The sequence below is a fragment of the Cucurbita maxima genome, unplaced genomic scaffold (assembly GCF_002738345.1).
Source record: "Cucurbita maxima cultivar Rimu unplaced genomic scaffold, Cmax_1.0 Cma_Scf00003, whole genome shotgun sequence".
In the NCBI taxonomy this organism is placed as follows: domain Eukaryota; kingdom Viridiplantae; phylum Streptophyta; class Magnoliopsida; order Cucurbitales; family Cucurbitaceae; genus Cucurbita; species Cucurbita maxima.
The window spans coordinates 4,879,519-4,901,017 of record NW_019272019.1 but is presented as its reverse complement, the minus strand read 5'-3'; the positions used below and the strand labels follow the sequence as shown (position 1 = coordinate 4,901,017).

The 21,499-nt window shown below is 37.8% G+C and overlaps 3 protein-coding genes across 5 annotated transcripts; 2 read left to right on the top strand and 1 right to left on the bottom strand.

The window, feature by feature from the left end:
• The first annotated feature begins 607 nt into the window (after positions 1–607).
• Positions 608–5,182, top strand: LOC111476637 (DDT domain-containing protein DDR4). Of its 3 annotated transcripts, none has more exons than XM_023120402.1 (11): positions 608–1,068; positions 1,185–1,295; positions 1,798–1,887; positions 1,980–2,017; positions 2,118–2,199; positions 2,537–2,643; positions 2,727–2,886; positions 2,975–3,067; positions 3,225–3,348; positions 3,801–3,843; positions 4,633–5,182. In XM_023120402.1, the coding sequence occupies exons 1-11, from the start codon at positions 880–882 to the stop codon at positions 4,664–4,666; spliced, it is 1,071 nt and encodes a 356-aa protein (XP_022976170.1). In that variant the 5' UTR covers positions 608–879; the 3' UTR covers positions 4,667–5,182. The 3 variants fall into 3 exon arrangements, with proteins under 3 accessions (XP_022976170.1, XP_022976172.1, XP_022976171.1); XM_023120404.1 differs by having other exon boundaries at positions 4,606–4,652; XM_023120403.1 differs by lacking the exon at positions 4,633–5,182 and adding an exon at positions 3,979–4,577.
• A 696-nt stretch (positions 5,183–5,878) lies between these two features.
• Positions 5,879–10,024, top strand: LOC111476621 (aspartate--tRNA ligase 2, cytoplasmic-like). The gene is made up of 9 exons (XM_023120380.1): positions 5,879–6,593; positions 6,840–6,953; positions 8,253–8,543; positions 8,626–8,736; positions 8,912–8,965; positions 9,088–9,167; positions 9,252–9,367; positions 9,498–9,612; positions 9,745–10,024. Exons 1-9 carry the CDS (start codon positions 5,964–5,966, stop codon positions 9,869–9,871), a joined length of 1,638 nt encoding a protein of 545 aa, XP_022976148.1. The 5' UTR covers positions 5,879–5,963; the 3' UTR covers positions 9,872–10,024.
• Positions 10,025–11,106: 1,082 nt separating this feature from the next.
• Positions 11,107–21,059, bottom strand: LOC111476592 (DDB1- and CUL4-associated factor homolog 1-like). Its single transcript, XM_023120313.1, has 14 exons — positions 20,530–21,059; positions 19,589–19,667; positions 19,278–19,394; positions 18,986–19,164; positions 18,043–18,889; positions 17,835–17,932; positions 17,292–17,715; positions 16,583–17,185; positions 16,311–16,493; positions 15,617–16,180; positions 14,623–14,733; positions 14,159–14,277; positions 12,450–14,055; positions 11,107–11,879 (listed from the first exon to the last, which is right to left on the bottom strand). Exons 1-14 carry the CDS (start codon positions 20,811–20,813, stop codon positions 11,187–11,189), a joined length of 5,907 nt encoding a protein of 1,968 aa, XP_022976081.1. The 5' UTR covers positions 20,814–21,059; the 3' UTR covers positions 11,107–11,186.
• Positions 21,060–21,499: the final 440 nt, after the last annotated feature.

Below are 21,499 nucleotides of genomic sequence, written 5' to 3'. Positions count from 1 at the left end.
TTGATCGTAGTTAAATAAATAAATAATAAATTAACGTTTAAAAGGTTGAGATAAATACGATTATAAAGTAGTATACTAATACTGTAATTTAACATTATAACTATATGCAAATACAAACCGATACGTGCTTGAATTTTTACTGTCGAGCAAGAAAAAATGAAAGGTAAATAAATGATTAGATATAGTCGAACGACGGGACCAGTATCTTCTCCATAAATTTTATATATTTGTAGATGAAAATTATCGTCCTTTGCTGACCAACCACTTTTGTTGTCGTTTTCTTATGTTCTATGAGCCGATGTTTCTACTGTGAAAAATGTTTTTCTTGCTGACTCCCTCACGAGCACGTTCTTTCTCCCATAAATATTTCTCAATTGTGTTCGAAATTTAAAAAATGACCAAATCTCTAGTTAAGTTGTTGTTTTGTTACTTTTTACTTATAAGATGCATTATAAATAAATAAATAATTATCAAAATCAAGTTTATTTATTTATTTATTTAGAAAATTTTAAAAATGTATTAAATATTTTTTAGATATTAAAAGATAAAATAAAATATATTTTATTTTTACCGCATTAGGTTTATAATATAACCAATTTAAGTAAAAATTGCTTAAGAAATTGGAACAAGGGCAAAAGGAAAAGGGGAAGATCTGGGTGATTCTTTTTGTACCGCCGTCAGCTTGGCTATCAATCATTCGTTCGGCGGCATTTTCCCGAGAATCAAACAATCCCGTTGGGTAATTTGTTTGGCGGGAAAAGTTCTTAAAAAGGAAATTTGAGGCGGCATATGGTTTCTACTTTTATCGGATCAGTAGAAGTAGAACGTACTAAGTTTTTGTATCTGTAACAAGTTACCGATCCTCTAAGATTCACTGTCATGGCTGATGTCCTTCCGTCGTGTCGGTCACCGGCGGCAATGAAGGTCGCCGGAGGGGACGAGCTGTCGGCGAAAGAAGAGAACGTCGATGGTTCAGCAATGGCAGTTGATTCAGACGTGAATTTTGAAGCCGAGGCTTTGAAGTTACGAGGTCAATGGGAGTTGGCATCGGTTTTGAACTTCTTGAATGTGAGTTTGTTTTCCCGTTTACATTGCCTTTCATAGGGAGAGGAAGAAATTGCGTTAGATACTGCATTGGTGATGAAATTAATGTGTTTATTTCTTTAATTTTTTTTTCCATGGAGGTTTTCGAGCCGTTAATTGGGAAAAGCTTGAGGATTTCGGCAGAAGAGATTGAAAAGGGTTTGATAATGCCCGACAGTTCATTAGTTGAACTCCACATTGTTCTTTTGAAGGTTGAAGATGTTTTTTTTCTTTCATATCTTTAAATGCACTGATCATCAATTTTCATTACTAAACGACTGTTTGTATCTTTTCAGTCGGCCATCTCACTCAAACTATGATTTCGTTCTATGCATCATACATAGGCGTGTGTTTTGGTCATATGAACGTCGTGATGCATCTTCATCGTCCCTCGTGTCTACTAGCATTGTCTCGAGGATATTTTATTTATCTTGCCAATAATTGATGCCTTCCATTGGGAATTTGGGATAGAGTGTTTTTGTTGGTCTCATTTAGGTCTTGTTTTTGTTGGTCCCATTTTGTATACATTTCTCAAAACTTGTTTTGAATGCAAATTTTAACGGCACCAATGAAAACAGCATTCATTTACTTCGTTGTAGTTATTCAACAGGTAGTTATCTCTTAGAAGTGGAAGCCCATCTCTCGTGGTGCTTTAGACAAGGTTTGTGGGATTATAGAGCCCTTTATTCACTAATGTGCTGTTTATGTTATCAGGGTATACTACCACCTGTAAGTAAAATGTTAAATGGTTCTAATGCATGGGTGACTGTACTTTGTAAGAAGCTCGCCCAATGGTGGCCTCGGGTAAGTTACTGTTTGTACGGTCGTGCTTAGTTTAGTCTTCTGTTTTCGCCTGTGTCAGTAGCATAAGAATAACACATGAGTGTTTATTGCAGGTTGCTGAAGGGGAAATTCCAATTAAGGCCTTTAAAGGGTAGTTACAATAATACTATTTACTTGTATGACATATCTGTATCTGCATAATTTTGAAAATTTATTGATTGTATCTTTGTTCCATTGTTTCTTTTATACAGAGAGGAGATATCAAATTACAAGAACCTTGATCCGACAAAACGCTTACTGCTTCTAAAAGCTCTATGTCAAATTCGAGCTGATGTATTGTTTCGTATCTTTGTTCATTTTCATTGCTTACTTTTATAACCATTCATTTTTCTTATTACCACTATGCTTCAGACCGTGGATCAATATGACCTATTCTTATTTGGTCCATGTTTCTTGTTGAATAAATTTGGGTACGCATTTGGAGACTGCTTTATATGTGAACTATTTTGGATAATGTTCTATAATTTTTTTTGCCTATTAAAAGATTTTGTTCGATATATTTTTATGGCCCTTTTATTTTCGACTTTCTTCATCTAAAACTTATCAAAATATCTTCGCACCATGGGGTCTTCACGAACTTGAATGATTTATTTAATTTGTTCATTTGCAGCAAGATGATGCAGTATCATATATTAGCGACTGCTCGAAAGATAAAACTCAAATATCTTGTTTCCAGAAAGATAAATTTGGAGGAGATGGAAATGGAGTTTCCTATTGGTAATTTGTTAAAGTTATTTGTCTTCATCAAATTTCTGAAGTCTGATGATCAACTGTATCAGTAATTCTTACTGTGATTTTAGGTATGATGGGAATCCATTTGTCGGTTATAGACTATACAGGGAAGTTATCAAATGTGATAGAAAGAAAAAAGGTAAACAAAAGGGAAGTATTTCCCTTCCAAAGTTCAGCACTCGATGGGAAACAATGGCCACAAATCTCGAGGAATTTCATAAAGTTAAAGTATGTTGACAGTCCCTTTCATTTTGGATTTGAGGTCTGTTACCAAGGGCTTAGAAATCGTTAACGACTTCTTTCTTGCTAATGGCAGGACAACTTTTTATGCAGCAAGATCAGCAGTGAATTTGCTGTTGGAAGGAAAATTGAATCAGATGCCATTCCTGTTCTTGAGAAACTTCGGAAGGTTGTCGTTGCCTAATCATTATGGTTTTGTGTTTGATTAATTATTATGCTTTGTATTGTCAATTTTTGCTAGTACCATGTAAAAGTCGTAGATTGATTCTGATTGGAGATCAACTAGTTTTTTGTGGTTATAAAGCCTCTGCTTTTGTATGCTGCAGAGTAAGGAAAGGTCATTGAAACGTAAGCATAGAAAGAGCATGCTCTTGAATGGCTTTAAGAAGTCCTGCATAGTTGGAGTTACTCGCACTTGTCGGATTCGTGCACCCGTGAACTATACATTTGGTATAGAATCAAGTTCCCTTCACTATTCTTTTGGTTATTAAACTAACTGCTTTTGAAATTTTCAGACGTTTGTAGTAACCAATGTATTGTCATTTTCACTCTTTTGTCTTTGTTGCTGTAATATTACAATGAACACACACAAAGGACGAAATGGCTTGCCATTTTGGCACTATTCCTGCTTTGTCAGTGATTAGAGTTGGACTTGGAAGAATAATTTTCTGTCACCTATGTTGTAGTATGTAGGTCAAGATGACTGAGTGGAGTTGAATTATTATTTTTGTTCTTCTAATCTCTCTTAATAATTGATCAACATTCTGGCAGTTGTTGATGGGAATTTGAAAATTTTGCCAAAATATAGTTGATATTAGAAATTCGATCTTATGTGCATATCCACACTTTTTATATTCTTAACCACCTCTTAATAAAGTGTCGATTTGTGGAATGCTGTGCAGAGGAGTACAATCGGGCTATTGATGACGCCATAGGGATATCTAGGTAAACATTTTTCTTCTCTCTCTATCTTCATAAATTTGGGAAAAAAAAAAAATCATATTTCTTTGTTTATAGATTTACTGCCTTCTTTATTTATTTTATAACGTTCTGATCAAGACTAATATTTTTTTTTTCCAGTGACATCTTTGACTTTTAATGGATTTTATGGGTGTAAATGTGAACACCCTTGACTATAGACTTTCCTCTTTACTTTCCAATAGGAGATGTTTCTTGTAGTGCTCTTTTATATTCTCCAATTTTCTTATGTGAAATAATATATAGATATATATCATATGTAATTGTCTAGGGGTTTAGACACAGCCTTCAATTCCATGTTAAAACGCCAATGAACCCTAAAACTTAAACTTATAAATTAGTAAGTTTATTCCTTTTGTCAATACGTAAACAACTATCTCTTTTTTGTTTTGATAGACTATAAAGAATAAGTTATTGAGATGATTCAGAATGAACCAAAGTCGATATAATATGGTATACAAGACCGACCATATACTCATATTCCCTTGTTTCGGTGGTGGAAGTTGCCATATGTATCTGGTTGCATGGAAAGCTAGTTGTGTTTATGCTGAGTTCATAGCTTTTGTAGGGCAAAGTATTCATTGTAGTCTACTACTAATTTCAGTCACTTGTTCTTCAAAAATATTCAAAAAAACTCAGTTGACACTAGGTTCAAATTATTCTTAGTCTTAGCATGCCCACAAGTAACCAAATTTTGGCCTTAATATTTGGATATCATTTTCCCTCTAGGATGTGAGTTGTAGTGTTGCATTTGAGGACACTTGGATGTTGGTTACTGCTTATCATGTAGGAGGTTTGTTGTGCAGCCGTTTTTTTTGTTCATCAATTGCTTTCAACAGCATGAACAGTAGGGGCTAATTGCTATCAGTATGGTACGGTTGTAGGAACTCAATTTTGTAGTTTGTATCTTGGAATCCAAGGAATTCTCCTGGATAATATTGATGGATGAAATCTGTGACACAAAATCCTAGCTGTGGGTAATTACCAAAAGCACCTCCAATGTCAGGAGGGACGATATATTATAGTTACAGAAGGGAGTAGAAAAGGTCACTCCCAAGTTAATGCAAGAAAAGGTGTAGATTCAATGAAAGTAAGAGTACTTTGTTGCTCATCTGTAAAGAGCTGCACATTTCTTTCCATCCATAAGTTCCAATAGAAAGCATATATAAAGTTCTTCCTTATGAAATTCAAAATTTTCATTTCGTATATTGAAAGAGTTTACTTTTACGGTTAACCCGTTCTGTTCCCTGTGTCTTTGTTTGAACAAACCTTGAATACAATAGTTCTTGAGGGTTCACAGGTAGCTGAATATTTATTCGATGATAAGGGCTTATTATTCAATCTTTAAAAGGTGTTTTGAGTGAGTTATTTCAGCTCCATGCTTTCCTTTCTCGAATTAAAAAAAATCTCGGGATTAACATAATTTTTTTTTTTACCATAAATGGTTATTTTACTTATTTTAACACTCTTTTAAAAAAAAAAACTAAAAATAGTACTAGGAATTGAATTTCTTTTCTCAACGTGATATAAAGTCACAACTAATGAAATATCGTATATATACTTTTACGTTCTATATATATATATATAATTGTAATAAATTATTAATTACAATTTCAACTATAGAATATATCAATCAAACTATTAAAACTTAAATGTATTAAGATTGAAAATTTCTATATGCATAGATACAATTATTTATTTAAAAAGTCAATAGTTATTTTTTAAACAAAATATAAAATTTAAAGATTTTAAAATATATATTAAAATATTAAAATACCATATTGTTGTTTGTTTTATTCATTTATTATTTATTTTTAATAAGAAAGACAACGAGTTTGGAAGATAATATTAGCAAAAGCATAATCCAACTTAATAAGGGTATTTAGGAAATAAAAATAATAATATAAATACATTGTACTAAAAAAAAAAAAAAAAAAAAAAAAAAAAAAAAAAAAAAAGGAAAGCCCATGGTATTTGTCCAGCCCATCTTACCAGCGCAGAGGTTTATTGCGCTTCCTTCTTCATTACATTCTCTCGTTCGTTGCCCTCAATATTCCCTCTCATTTCTTCATCTTCTTCCTGCAACCATGTCCGCTTCATCCGAAACTCCGATCGATGAGACCCTGTCTGCTGGTGACGAAGCATCTAAAGCTGTCAGCAAGAAGGCCGCCAAGAAGGAGGCTGCCAAGCTGGAAAAGTTGCGCCGTCGCCAGGAAGCTGCCGCTGAAGCTGCTATTTCGTCTCTCAATGTCGAGGACGACCCACTCTCCGCTAACTATGGCGATGTACCTCTCTCCGATCTCCAATCCAAGGAGGCTAAGGATGTCGCGAACTGGACTCAGGTCGGCTCTTTGACCGGGGAGCTTAAAGACAAGTATGTGATTCTACGTGGACGCATTCAGACGATCCGTGCTGTTGCCAAGAAGATGGCGTTTCTCGTGGTGAGAGAAAAGGGATTCACCGTGCAATGCGTTGTGTCGGAGCAGCCGGAGCTCGTCAGTCGCCAGATGGTGAAGTATGTCGTTGGATTGAGCCGTGAATCCATTGTCGACGTTGAAGGAGTCGTGTCTGTGCCCAATGTTGCCATTAAAGGTGCTACGCAGCAGGTGGAAATTCAAGTGAGGAAAGTATACTGCATCAGTAAGGCAATGCCGAGTCTGCCTATAAATATTGAGGACGCTGCTCGTAGTGAAGCTGAGATTGAGAAAGCGTTGCAGGTATACTTCGTTATCGCTCACTTTCGATGTGTTCTTCTTCGTGCTTCGATTATCTGTTCAGCTCGATTGTCTAATTTCCATTGTTCTTCGTAATTAATTTGGAGAATTTTAGAAGTTCCAAATCTAATGATTGTTTTTTCTTTCATTCTATGTCTATTGAAGCTAATTTTTTATACCAAAAATAAAATAAGAATTTTCTAGAAATTACACATCCTGTTTAACGTCGGACTCATTTGTTGGCTGCAGGCTGGTGAGCAACTAGTACGTGTTAATCAGGATACGCGGTTGAACTACAGAGTTCTTGACATGCGAACTCCAGCTAATCAAGGAATTTTTCGCATTCAATGTCAAGTTGGAACAGTGAGTTTTCTATCTTATTTTCTGTTTTCTGGTTTTAATTGTTCCATTTTTTAGAAAATTATTAGAAACAATTTCATTGATGTCATTACAAAAGAGGGGAGACCCCTATTGGGAGATTACCAAAAACCTCTCCAATTGAAGGAATGAGGTTAAGCTATAGTGATGAAAAAGAACCTTTACACCAAGTCACAGCCAAGTGAACTTTAGCATAAAAAAATCTACTAAAAAAGTATTCCTTAACTTGGAAAATTATTTTGTTCCTATCTTGCCAGTTACTACAGCAAAATTCCCTAATAAAATTCTCCCACATGAAGCTTTTTTTTCATTTTTGAAATGATGACCCCCTAAAGTATGCGAGAGAAGAAGCTTTAGATTTTCAAATCCACTGTACTAGAAAGGTGCCATTTTTTTTTAGTGGAAGGATTTTTTTTTTTTTCTTTTTTTTTTTTTTTTCATTTAATGAGATGCAGCACCTTACTTTCTCCATGGCCTTTCCAAATGAAATTTCTAATCATTCTCTCTATGGTTGTGGCCACCTTGACCAGTGTTTTAAATACAAACATATAGTACGTAGGGAAGTTTGATAGTGTGGCTTGGATGAGCGTAGGCCTTGTATTTTTCCAAGAGAGAAGCCTCTTGTCCACCTTTTCAATAATTGGCTTCCAAAATTGTAGTGACCGAGGCTTACCATTGAAGGGAAGACCAAGATAAACGGCGGGCCAATTTCCCACTTTGCAACAATATTTATTTGCAAGAACATATTTATGCCTAAGATTTCTGATTTTTTATGATTGAAATTGAGCCCTGATGTCAGTTCAAAATGCCTCACCAGCTTGAATAAGTTATCAAGAGCTCGTCCTTTTGCCCGAGAATAATATTGTATTGTCATTAAAGGTTTCTTTTAATTGTTGATCTAAATGGATGTTTTTATATCATACCAAATTGAAGCATACAGACTTTATCCAAAGTTGATCTTGGTAGCTATATCTACTATTATCAGCCAGCTTGATTCGTGTTGCATAGTTCGACGGTCATCTTTTGAATAAAAAACTATTGACTGGTGGATCTTTGGTAGTTTCATCTATTAATAGTTGGAGTCTTTGATGGCGTCCACGTTTAGTATCATCAGCATAGCTTTCTTATTTGGTCTCCATGATTTTTCCGTGCAATGTCTTGTTTGATTTGTAGATTTATTAAGGGAATTGATGAGGCATGTTTACAGCTAGTGTTTGAGTCCTTCTTAGCATTATTGTAAATGAAGGGTTTGCAACATAGATTGAGTTTGTTCTCATTATGCAGATATTTCGACAATTTCTGTTGTCCGAAGGCTTTGTTGAAATCCATACACCAAAATTGATTGGGGGTTCCAGTGAAGGTGGTGCTTCTGTATTTAGGTTGGACTACAAAGGTCAACCCGCTTGCCTGGCTCAGTCACCTCAGCTTCATAAGCAAATGTCAATCTGCGGCGACTTCGGCCGTGTATTTGAGATTGGTCCTGTTTTCAGAGCAGAGGACTCATTCACACACAGACATTTATGTGAATTTACAGGACTTGATGTTGAAATGGAGATTAAAACCCATTATTATGAGGTAATGCTCTGAGTTGACTTTTTATTTGTCATGGTCATCTTTACTTGATACTTGATCTGATTTCTTTTCTTTTTCTATGCAGGTCATGGACATCGTGGACCGATTATTTGTCTCAATGTTCGACAGTATGAATCAAAACTGTAAGAAGGAGCTTGAAGCAATTGACAAACAGTATCCCTTTGAGCCTTTGAAGGTGAACTTTATTGATAATCTGCTTCTCAGAAATCTTTATAGTGCCAAAGTGTTGGATAATCTTGTGGCTTTGGATTTATGCCAATAAATATGTAAAATGTGGATAGATGACTGAGTTTGGTAGTAGATTGATTTCTTCTCATTTCCATCTTTGATCCGAGTTCATGATTATGCAGTACTTGCGAAACACTCTACGCCTTACATTTGAGGAAGGAATTCAGATGTTGAAGGTGAAGTTCTCTTGTTTGTTTTTTGTAACTTTTTAATTGCAGTGCCAGATAAATTGTAGAAAGATTCCAAATCCCAAATGTCATGACATTTTCTTCTTGGTTATGAATGATTATCTACACAGGATGCTGGCGTTGAAATCGATCCTCTCGGGGATCTTAATACAGAGGCTGAGAGGAAATTGGGACGACTCGTCCTAGAGAAGTAATTCGTGTCCCTACTTGAACTTATGATGTTGTACAATTATTATATATCTAAAGATTGCTGATCAAACTTTCCTAACTATAGGTATGGCACAGAGTTCTACATTCTTCACCGCTATCCTTTGTCTGTTAGGCCATTCTACACTATGCCTTGCCATGATAACCCAACTTACAGTAACTCATTTGATGTCTTTATTCGAGGTATACATTAAATATTATTTCGTCACTATAAGTGTCTTGCTGGTGCTTATTCTTCTCTATCATTTTATGTAACAAAATTTTCTAATATATGATCCATGATAAGTAACTTAAAACTTTGTTGTTCACGCAGGGGAAGAAATCATTTCTGGGGCTCAGCGTGTTCACGTGCCAGAATTTCTTGCAGAACGCGCTCAAGCATGTGGGATCGATGTAAAAACCATAGAAACTTACATCGATTCGTTTAGGTACAGTTCTCTTATGCTTTTGTTTTCTTTTCCCCTTCACTCGAAGTTGAAATTTAACCGAATAAACGAAATTTAAGTGTGATGGCAACGTCTTGATGGGGTTTTCATTTACGTGCAATGCTTTCATTGCAGGTATGGCGCTCCCCCACACGGTGGATTCGGAGTAGGTTTGGAGCGTGTAGTGATGCTTTTTTGTGGTTTGAATAACATTCGGAAAACATCATTGTTCCCTCGCGACCCACAGAGGATTGCTCCTTAGAATTGCACCAGTAATAATGTAAGAACGTTTTTGAAATTGACATTTTGTTGCCTCTTCCGCACTTCATAGGGAAAATATGAATTTCAGATCTCTGCAGTATGGTGTATTGATACAATTGTTTGCATCGTTATAATGCAAAGTTTGTTTTGACCAGTGTCATTTGATTTATATTTTTATTACAGTTTTGCCACACTTGTTTGGTTAAAGGATGGTAGAACTCTTCAATAATGACGACTGTTCTCCTGTGATGGTGTGTGGAAGGAGAGATTAGAGAGGCGGCCTAGGTTTAGGGTCAATGGTCAAACCTATATCTTTTTTGAACTTCCCCTCGAGATTTTTAAAACGTGCCCCTCAAGATTTTAAAATACGTTGGGGAGAAGTTTTTACACCCTCAACAATGTTTCGTTCTCCTATCTGATCCGTATGAGATTTCAATGTTATAATGTTCTAATTTTGGAGATAGGTTTTCACACCTTTAAGAATGTTTCGTTCTCCTATCTGATCGGTATGAGATTTTGATGTTGTAATGCTCTAATTTTGGAGAGGTTTTCACAGCCTTAAGAATGTTTCGTTCTCCTATCTGACCGGTATGAGATTTCGATGTTGTAATGCTCTAATTTGGAGATAGGTTTTTACAGCCTTACATTCGTTGTTCTTCTATCTGACCGGTATGAGATTTTGATGTTGTAATGTTCTAATTTTGAAGAGAAGTTTTCACCGCCTTTAAAATGTTTCGTGATTCTGATGTTGTAATGGCTCTAATTTTGGAGATAGGTTTTCGCACCCTTAAAGAATGTTTTGTTCTCTTTTTCTATTTCAATTGGATGTTGTAATGCTCCGATTTTGGAGATGAAGATATTCTAGAAGGGATTTGAATGAAACGTCCTCGGGCGAGGAATAATTGTTGTCCAAGTTAAATAACACAAAATGAGCATACAAAACAAGAAGGTAGGTTGACGACACCAACATACCCACTTTGCTCGTGCATAAACACTACACTCAAGAACGATCCTTTTTTAAAAATATATATATTTAATTACAAATATAGAAATTAAGATTTCAATTGGCTTATTATCCTCATGGAAAAGAAAACAAAATCTTGGCAATAATAATAAAAAAAAACAAAAAAAACAAAAAAAACAAAGGTCAAAACCACCGGACTCGAAGAGATTGAAAACGGGAGAATTTCTCATTTTTCATTTCCTTTATCTGATTAAATTGTTAAAATAAAGATATTTTGGACTAAAAACTGACTAAAAACTAAATAAGAACATCAAGGTTAACCTGATTATTTTGATTGTTCTTTCTGTAATGTTCAAAAGCCAAACCCGTTATTGACAAAATCCTCATCCTCCTCACTGCTAAATGATTCCATCAGTTGACTATCATCTTCATCTTCTTCTGGCAAAATATCCAAAATTCCAGGACCACCCTCAAAGTCAACATCATCCATCACGAAGTCAACGTCGTCGTCATCGAGGTCACTCACACTGTCGTCATCGTCGTTACTCATATCATCAGAATCACTCTCACCATCCCCATCAATATCAGGACCCAAAATTGGATCCAAACTATCGTCATCACCATCGTCTTCGTCTTCATCTTCCTCACTCTCAGCATCGTCAGGATCCGAATCATCGTCAGTGGGCCTTCTTCTACCAATTTCATAGACCCTTGCTGAAGAAAACATTTCATCTTGATCATCCATTGTGATCAAACCAACGAAGGAATCAGTTTTCTCTGTTGTGAAGTCTAGGACACAACGATCTAGAGGAATAGTGGCAATATCTGAATAGTTCACTGCATCGATGGTTCGAAACGCAGCAAAGAGCGGATGCTTGACACGACGGGTATGAACAGCTGACATAACATCTTCAAGATTTCTCCTCAAGATTGCATAAATTACATCACCACTCGCATTGAATGTAATCGCTGTTTGGTCGAGCGAAGGTACACTGCGGAGAAGCCTAAACTTTCGAAGATCCCAGACCTCGGAATTAATAATTACCTGTAAGCATGGCCAAGAATATCAAGAAAAAACAAAGTATTTGACACAATACTATGAACAAACTTGAGTCAATGTAAGAACCAATAGCCCATCGACACATGGCCAAACTAAAAAGAAAAGGAAAATTTTCATATATAGTAAAGAGTTCCTCCGCATTATATAAGAATCACAAAAATATTGGCACAGATTCCTCCACCATAGAAATTGGTATCATACACTGAAGAATTAATGCAGCTCAAGCTATTGGTATCATAGCTTTTCTTTTTACTATAAAAGTGATTTTGAAGAATCTAATAACCATCAGAAAACTCAGTTTTTCTTCCATAAGTACTTATAGAATAATTGTTCTCACTTTAAAAAAGCACTTCTTTAAAAATAAAAAACCATCCCAAAATGCACCAAAATTTGCAAGTTTTTTTAAATGAGAACTGAAAATAACAATTAGCTTAGCTATTTCAATGTTTCTGTGACTTACAAAGAAGTCTAGGAAAAGATTATTAACAGGCAGCAAACAAAAGAACTATAATCAAAGAGATGGCAATAGAAGAGGGAGAGGGTTAAACGACTTACCTCGTTGCCAGCTGGATGAAAACCACCACCCCCATAATCAGTGAACTGATCAAAGCGATGGACAGGCCCTGGTCCACGTCGATCCCATAACACTCCGTTCCAGAGTAACATTGTATCCGAAGGGCTGAAGTGTACGTGTGAATAAGCATGCCCTCGACCTGCAGAACTGACATTGGTGTCGGATAGTTTCAATTCGACTTGGCAGGTTTGAATATCATACAAAAGTATTTCTCTTCGAGCAGGCTCGGATGCCATTGCAGCAAAAATGTTCCCAGCATTGCTAAACCTTGCAGCCTTGCATCCTTCGAATGAATGCATTGGCCCGCTAGAAATGGATGATGCATCCCACAACCTTACGTCTAGGGAGCTGGATGAGAGCACAAGCTGACTGTCGTCAGAAGTATATGACTCCATTATGGTTAAAGGAGACTGATGGCTGGTGCAACTTTCTAATATGCTGCTACTGTTGGTGTCAAAGACCTTGACCTCCCCTGAGTGGCTACCGACAGCAATTCTCGAGTCCCCGAGGAAAGTAAGACAAGTCAAAAGAGCACTAGCATCATCGCGGCAAGTTCGCCAAGGCCTAAACCTGCTGTAGACAAACTGACGGTCCCTACGATTTCCATGAACACCACCATATATACTTCTAAATTCACGAGATCCAAGGCGAGATGTTACATTCCATGGGGCGTCAAGGCTTCGTTTTGGTTCAGGACAAACATGAGGGTGCAAAAGAGACAATGGTGGAAGAGTAGTTATCGGCGTTGGACATTGGCGATGCTGGTGTTTTAGATACTGAACAACAAGGGAGTCCAGAGTTAGCCTCTCACTGTTGCTGGGTTGTGGATCACTTGGATTCCCAGGATGCGATGATGGTGTAACCAAACCAACTTGGGAACTGCCTTGTTGGTTGTCATCCAAACAATCCGTCCAAAAACCCCCAGGTATTGGTCGTCCATGCTGATCTCTCATGTTAGTAGTGCTTGGCGTAGAAAACCCAACATCTGTAATCAAACTAACTTTGCGAGACGAAATAGGAGTAGGACAAATAGGAGATCGGAGTCCTGGCTCATTAGAGTGAAGTCGCTTCGAGGACAACAAGATACTGGTGTCCTTCAATTCCGACAACTTCCGCTTCATTGGCAATATAATGGGTGTTTTACATTGAGACTCGGTGTCGATGATTGGGGTAGTTTCGATTGAAGATAGAGGCGCAGCAGATTGTTTTGAAGTACTAGAAATTTTTCTAACTGCCGAGGAAGACGATTCCAGGGATTTAGGCAGAGACTTTGAATGCATACCAAAAGGAGTGGAGAAGACTATGGGCTTTTTCCTTGGACAAGACATGCTAAAATCACATTTCGAACTTGTATCTTCTTCTCGTGCAGGAAGCTTCGGTTTATCAGTCAGAAATCCACATGGGGATCGACCATAGGGCCACTGCAGTTGGGTTGAGGATGTCTCCAGCTTGGAGTCTTGGTATGCAAGAGATGATGGAGCTGCTAAAAGAGGTAAAGGTGTCAACTCGGCCTCTTTCAGCAGAGCAAAGGCAGCTTTGCTTAATCCAGAAGCTAGAAGATGCTCGTGAATTAAAAGAAGAAGCTCCCTGAAATATTACACAAGCGTATGAGAAACAAGAAAGCCAACACAATCACAAGGTATTCTCTACCCATAGCACAAAATCCACATTCGAAATAATCAGCAACTACCTGGAATGGTAAGTGATAGGCGTAGCAGCAGCTATGGCTGCTCTTTCTATCCGTCTCAAAGTGGGGGTAGCAGCATCACTAGCTGCCAAAGCACTGGCCCGCCCAGAATTTGTTACAATCTGATTATTATTGAATAACATAATCAGTTCCTTGCTTGGATAAAAAAAAAAAAGAAAAAACAATAATTTTTTTTAACAAATAAAACAGCAATATCTTGTTATGAAAACATTCCCAATATGAAGTTGTGTTGTATGCATGTCCAATCTCCACTCAAAAGCTAGGTTTGTTAAGTTTAGTTGCATAAATCATATGAAAACAGAACGCATTTAATGTATGACCTCAGTTTTACCCCGTGACATTATGCATCATCTATATAGGTAAGGAGAGTTCTCTCTCAATGAAATGATGAAGAAATGGAAATAGAAGTCGGAATACTGGAAAATTGTGGAGAGAAAGGTACTTACTGAAATAAGCTCAATAGCGACCTGGGAAAGCTCCGCTTGCCACCTACCTTGCTCTGTTCCTGATATCTGGCTCCCTGAATCTCGAATTAGTTCCGATAATTTTTTCCCCACCTGTCAACCAATTTGTGTTATAGCAGAGCTCAAAGAAGTATACAACTTCAAAATATAGCATTGTAGGATCATATAAATTATTCGCATGTATAACAAGAGAATGAGGCTGCAGTATTATGTATTTATTGAAGCAACAGAAAATGGGAGCCTAAAAAATATTATTCGTTTGTAAAACTATCCAGTTCGGAAAATGTAGGTTCTGCCAATAATTCTTGTGGATAAAAAGAAAACTGAAGAGACTACTAAAAATAAAACACAATTCTGCAGATGATTGTTGGTTATAGGCACAAAATTCCGGCAATCTCATATCTTCTTTCATGCCTTGACAGCATCTGAAGCCTTGGTCTCTCGGTCTTCTTAACTCCCCGGATTTTTATCGCCCCGTTCTACCTTTCCTTCAGTTGCTTTCTCGATTCTTCTACTTAGTGTCGAGTCCATGCCTGATTAGCCTGTATTTTGGTTCATACTTCTTTGCATTCTCGACAGAATCATAGATCAAACCAAACGCAGACAATTTTCCACCACCAAAGTGAGTTATGATCTTGAAAACAAAGATACCTTTAAGCCGTTTCTTATATATCTTCAGGTATGCCCAACTACAGTCTTAACAAAAACATTAAACACCATATCACAACGGATGCTCATGCCTATGCAATTATCACGGTGTTCCCTTAACCCCAACTCCCTAAACAAGAACTTGAGAATCTGTTTAGACTTGCATTCTAAAAGGGAATACTCTCAGGAATCGAAATGTTAGATCCTAATCATAATTGAAGTAATTTTTTCACTGTCCAATCAGATGAGTCAACTTTTTACTTGGATACTACCATGCAAAGGAAACACAAATATTAGTAACAAAAGACTCTATGTAAACAAATTATACCTGAAGTTTTGTCAATATGTGTGCTATTGTATCATCTCTAGCTAAACCAAGCAGGACCCGGCACGCAAGAGCTCGGAGACAATCAAGAGCTGCAGGAGGCAGATAGATCCTTGGCTGGAGAAGATGCAAAATAACCTTTATACCATTGTTAGCACGGACTGCCTCCCTAGCTTGACGATACCCTTGCTCTAGTTGTGCAGCAAGACCAGCACAGCCTGCTCCTGCACCTAAAGATATTCGACGATCCCCAACCAATCCTGATGTTGCTGTTGCAACGGGATTTTGAGAATTATTGTTAGTAGCCTGACCACTTGCCGAAGTATTGCCTCGATCTACAATGCTAGAATCCCCATTGCGTTCTCTTTGATCTCCTTGACCAGTCATATAAGCGGCTCGATCTGGGACACTGCGTTCTCCATTTCTATCTCTACTCTCTACAGCAGGGGTACTAGAGGTCTGGGAAGACATAGCTTGTGATCCTTGCATGACTACAGGTGGTTTATTGCTGATTGATGGTGGAGGACAAACAAGATTGATCAACACATTCAAAGCCGGCTGAATGATCTGCAAAGATTTTTAGGTATCAAGCTAAAACCATTGGATGACCAAGTCATAGCTCACACACTATCTACACGAAAGTTTGGTTTCCAGCATTTGCAATATGATAAAAATAACAGAAAAATAGGTCATTTACCTCTGGATCAACAAAATTACTAGCAATACTTGCTGCATCCAAAATGACAGCTACACCAACACGATTGTTGCTCAATGTGGCATTCACAATCATTTTGCGGCTGTTAGGCACCAACGTTACAATATGCAGAACCCCCAATGCATATTGAAGTAAATCATGCAAGTAGCGATCAACAGGAGGGGCCTACAAAACCAAGACTAAAATTATAAAAAAAATAAAAAGTCTAGAGAAAAACAGGTACGGATGAAAGCAAAATTTTTCAATAGTAGTACCTGACACAACTCCAACATGGTTATATGCCCATTATAGTTTAAGAACTTCTCAGCTGCAGGCCAACGAGTTCTTACAAATGCAGCACCAAGCTTCCGATCCTTCTGTAAAAGGAGAAGTACAGTATCCATAGCCTCGTTGCTAATATCAAGTGGTTTGTATGCTGCCCTCACACTTGAAGCATTTCGAGCAGCACTTCGACTACTTTTATTAGGACGAATAGAATCCACGAGCAAAAGGAGATGAGCTCTGAAATATTGGCGTAAAGCAACACAGGTATGATAAGCTATTTGCTTTCCAGATGATGTAAGTACTTCAGTAGGAGACCGATCATTCTGCAACAATCCTGTACTAGACAGGCCTAAAGCCCCAGAATTCACTCCAGACCTCACAGATGCAGCATCATTCAATAGCCCTAGTAATTTCTGTAAGCCATCTTGAGCGTCAAATGCATCAAGAACAGCTCTGAACACAAATGCAGCAGCAAAAAATAAGGCTGCATTTTTTCTTGCCTGATCTTGTTGGCACTCAAGAAGCTGGATGGCTAACTCAACCACCTGATAGACAACATCTGAAGGAAGGGCACAGACCCGTTCCATTATTCCCTGCACAGAGGGGAAGCCATGCAAGTGAGATGAAATAAAGGGTCTACAAAATGAAAGAATAATACAGAAACTAAGTATACAGAAAACGTTTAGCCTCAATAACTACCTGTAGGGAACCAATTGTGAATAAACAAGAAGAGAGCCCAAAAAATGTTTGAGCAACTCTGGGAACTGCAAGGAGTTTCTGCATGCCACCCCGGTCAACAAAGAGTGCTGCAAACTTACGATGAGCAGCCAAAGCACAGATTAATTTCATCACATCTGGCAATAGCATTTCAGCATTTGATGTTTCACTTTGCTTGGAACTCCTTTGCAGTAGTGTAAGACATACATCTACACCCTTTTCACGCAATACAGGCCCAAGCACTTCCACATATTCCCCAAGAATCTCAAGACATTGAATACAGTATTTTTCTCTCAGTTGTGCGAGGGAGTCAAAATTAGGGATGAAAAAATCTTCAGTTTGCTCATTCATTTCTTTTCCTGTGGGACCTGGATCAGCTGGACTAACATTTGAATCGTTCTGGCTCCTGCACCAATCCATCCGTACTTTTTCAGCCCACAAATGGGGAAGGTTTTTAAAAACATGTGAAATGAGAAAGTGCAATGCATTCTCTTCAGTATATCATGAGAATAAAAGATCACAAACCTGGAAACCTCCACAGCATTGGCAGCATCAATCACAGTAGTTGCAGCCTTAGAAGCAGCCAAAAATGCAGCTTCTTCATCGTTAGAAGTTTTAAATTCCTACATAAATAAAGAAGCTTATATGTCAGAAGTGAAGGGAAAAAAATATTTTTAAGTTTCCTGTGTTTGCATGAAGGATTGAGAAAGAAAGAGAGACAGAGAGCATATACCTCAAAAGCTGCACTCTTAACAACCTCAGCAGCAGAATCACCCGCTGCTTTTATGGCTTCTAAAGGCGCACCGACTGCTCTTGCTTCAGCTTCTGCAGCACAAACGGCTTTCTTTACTAGCTCAGAAATATCTTTTGATCCAACTCTGCATTCTTGGTAGCAATCATCATTATCATCTCGTTCCACAGAAGAAACATCAGAATTGATCCTGCCAGATGTCCTACTAGCATCAGGTACTTTTTTAACATCCAGATGTTTCAACGAACTCCTTTCTCTAGCACTCCGCCCTCTATTACCAGACATTGGTGAAGTGAGGGCATGATCAATCTCAAGAGCACCTTCATTTACTCTTCCTTTCCCTCTGGATCTGCTACGGCTCATTTTGCGCCTTGTAGAATCATCTCTAGCATTGTCATCAATCTCACCGTGCTTATTCCTCCCATCACGAAAATCTAAAGCATGCCATCTGTCTTCACCTTCTACATCCATCTCGTAGCCATCAGCCCTTGTAGCCAATGCATCAGGTGCTTCTTCACCAACCCAACATTCTTCTGGTGGTGCCAATCTACTTAGGCCCCTATCATGATCTCTATCAAAAACTTGATCCTCTACAGATCTTTCATCAGCTGTTCTTGAGTCATCTAGATGAGATGTTTCCATAACTTGTCGTACCCTCGCTCGGCTTTCATCTCTAACTTTAACTCCACTAGCACTAGATGCATTTTTGGCTTCTATTAAATGATTACCATCTTTTTGACTCACATCTCCAAGAACACGAATACGAAGAAAGCGCATTAGTTTTGCAGATAATCTAGCAGTGAAAACATCTTCCACCAATTGACTTCCACTGAGAAAATTAGAAAAACGAACATTGGCATATTACTATGCAAAATGAACAAGTGTATTAAGGAGAATGGTGAAAAGAGTTACGGCAGTAGCATACCCCGCCAAGCATACAGCAAGGAGTCCAGTGGAATATGTCCGTAACATTTCAGAATCTGAAACCTCCTTTCCTCCTGATTCATGTTTCCAGTTGCGATCTTCAGCAGAAAATTTCCCAGTTTCCTCCATCACCCACTTTTTTATGTTTTCCAGAACATCATCCTCAAAAACATGAGGATACTGCAAAACATGTGGAGGTCTTATCACATTGGGTAAACTCAACAAACAGCTACAAAAATAAGATTTTGCGTGAGTGTGTGAGAGAGTGAGTCAGACAGGGAGAGAGAGTTAACCGTCCAAGTCAGTGAACAGCTTATAAGAAGTCTTGAAGCAGCAGCCTGTATGGAGGATGAGTATCTAGCGTCTGACAGAAACTTCGAGGAAATCAATTCAAAAAATTCATCGTTCTCCTGCAGAGTAGGTGAAAAAAGTCAGAATAAGTAACATCATTGAACTAAGAATAACAACATATACCTATTATTTATATTCCCCGCCGACCATCATGAAAAGCTTAAATATGTATAGAATTGAATTTGCTCCAAATCCAGCAAACAACATAAATAAATAAATAAAAGAAAGCTGGATAACTCAAAATTTGGGTTACCCGGACTACATTCCCTAGCCTTCCAATGCTATGAGATCCCCGACCATTACTAGAAGAATGACCATTCTCTGCCATGTATCTGCATTATTGTGTGTGTAATAAAATAGGTTCAGAACAAACGTGACATCATGCAACAGTAAACCTTAATGTCTCGTAAAGAAATAAATGGCACATACATTCAAATGAGGTAAATATTACCATAAATGTTAGACGCTAATGAAAACTTCGAATAAAACAAATTGCGCTTAAACATACACCAAGGTGAATGAAAGCTTTATTCAAGGCCTCCCCATTATCTCTTGAGCAAATGTTAAACTAGAAATGAACTTAAACTATTAAGTTCAGATTAAATTCTATCTGAAGGAGAAGACCTGCAACCCATAGACCATCTATAACACAATTTCATTATCCACTTTTTTCCGGCTCTGAAATTCAAAAGTCCTCCAACTCGTTGAATTAGAAACCAGGAATACCAACAAACTCCGGACTCCAGAAGTTGAAAAACTTAGGACATAATTAACTTTCCAAGTGGGTAATGTGGCCCACTCCATGATGTTATAATCTCCTCAAGGTTTCGCTGATCCTTACCACTCTTTATATTCTAGTTTTTAATTCTGAAGTTCTGTTAAGGCGGTTAGCGCGTAAATTTTTTTATTTATAAAGTTAGTAGATAGAAACTGCATTAGCTCATAGCGCGAAGCTCCTCTCCCACCCCACAGCAAGAGAGAAATCAATAATACAAACACAAGTGAAAAACAACCAACCAAAAAGAAAACGAAAAACGTTGAACAGTCCCTTACGAAGACCATTCCAATGCACACTCCATACTAAAAATCATTTCAGGAACACGTTTAAACTATCATAACGTTAGAAATTCGGTTTTGAAAACAAGTACCTTCACAAAGCGTATCAAAACCAGCAAAATAACAAGAAGCACAAACCTGGATTCTTGAGTCTCGAGAAGTGATGCAAGGGCATGAAGAACGGTAGGGTTAGGGTTATCAGGCGAGGCAGTGATCTTTTCCATCAACTTATGAGCCTTGGCAATCAACTCGTCCTCTTCATTCTTAGACTCCTCTTCGTCCTCCTCCCCTCTTCCTTCTTGAGATTGCGATTGAGTTCCCGCCGTTTCCGGCGGCGGAGGAGGAGGAGGAGATGGAACTGGAGGCTGTTCGCCCTGACCTGGTGCCTCGTTCGTTTGCTCGTCCATGGCCGGTGGGTCCATATTTCGAGATTAAGATCCGTAACAGAATGGAAAAACAGAGAAAATTAATCGATGTAGGGCTTATTGTTTGTACAATTGAAGTAGTTCATGTATCTTGTTTCAGCACATTCGGCAGTGCGTTTGTGCGAATGTCTATGAAAGATACGTACTGTAGCTGCGTTTGTTTTGAGCCGCAGTGAAATGAAGAGAGAGGGGGAGAGAGAGAGAGAGAGAGAGAGAGAGAGAGAGAGAGAGAGAACGTCAAAAGGAAACACGAAAGGGATTGGGGCGTGGCTTTTTGGAGTTTTATAATAGCGACAAAAAAATAAATTAGTGCGAGACCTTAAATATGGATTTCGAACATTCGGGAAAATCACTACCTAAGCCTGTTTCGATATTGGGCCTACTAATTCGGCCCATTAATATCTATTCAGGCCCACGATCGCCCTATATAGGAAAATCATTAAATTATTAAAAACAAATTAATAAAAAATAAATTTACAAATATTTGATATTTAATCCAGCTTAATCCATCCGTACATCCACATAAAGTTGGCACCATTTTACTAGTTATAATACTTACATTGAAAGGGTAAAATAGGCATAAAAGTTGATCGATTCTCCCGAGAGGTCACAATTACCACGAGCAAACATATTAATGACGAAGAACACATTTTTTCTTTTCTACTAATACTTGTACTTGCTCT

Excerpts from the sequence above, each read along its gene's own strand:
- LOC111476621 (XM_023120380.1), top strand. The coding sequence starts at position 5,964 with ATGTCCGCTTCATCCGAAACTCCGATCGATGAGACCCTGTCTGCTGGT. Across the intron at positions 9,168-9,251 it reads GGACGACTCGTCCTAGAGAA|GTATGGCACAGAGTTCTACA; the intron begins GTAATTCGTGTC and ends TCCTAACTATAG. Across the intron at positions 9,368-9,497 it reads ATTTGATGTCTTTATTCGAG|GGGAAGAAATCATTTCTGGG; the intron begins GTATACATTAAA and ends TTGTTCACGCAG.
- LOC111476637 (XM_023120402.1), top strand. The coding sequence starts at position 880 with ATGGCTGATGTCCTTCCGTCGTGTCGGTCACCGGCGGCAATGAAGGTC. Across the intron at positions 3,068-3,224 it reads TTCTTGAGAAACTTCGGAAG|AGTAAGGAAAGGTCATTGAA; the intron begins GTTGTCGTTGCC and ends TGTATGCTGCAG. Across the intron at positions 3,349-3,800 it reads ACCCGTGAACTATACATTTG|AGGAGTACAATCGGGCTATT; the intron begins GTATAGAATCAA and ends AATGCTGTGCAG.
- LOC111476592 (XM_023120313.1), bottom strand. The coding sequence starts at position 20,813 with ATGGACCCACCGGCCATGGACGAGCAAACGAACGAGGCACCAGGTCAG. Across the intron at positions 17,716-17,834 it reads AATGCTGTGGAGGTTTCCAG|GAGCCAGAACGATTCAAATG; the intron begins GTTTGTGATCTT and ends GGATTGGTGCAG. Across the intron at positions 14,278-14,622 it reads TCGCTATTGAGCTTATTTCA|ATTGTAACAAATTCTGGGCG; the intron begins GTAAGTACCTTT and ends AATAATAATCAG.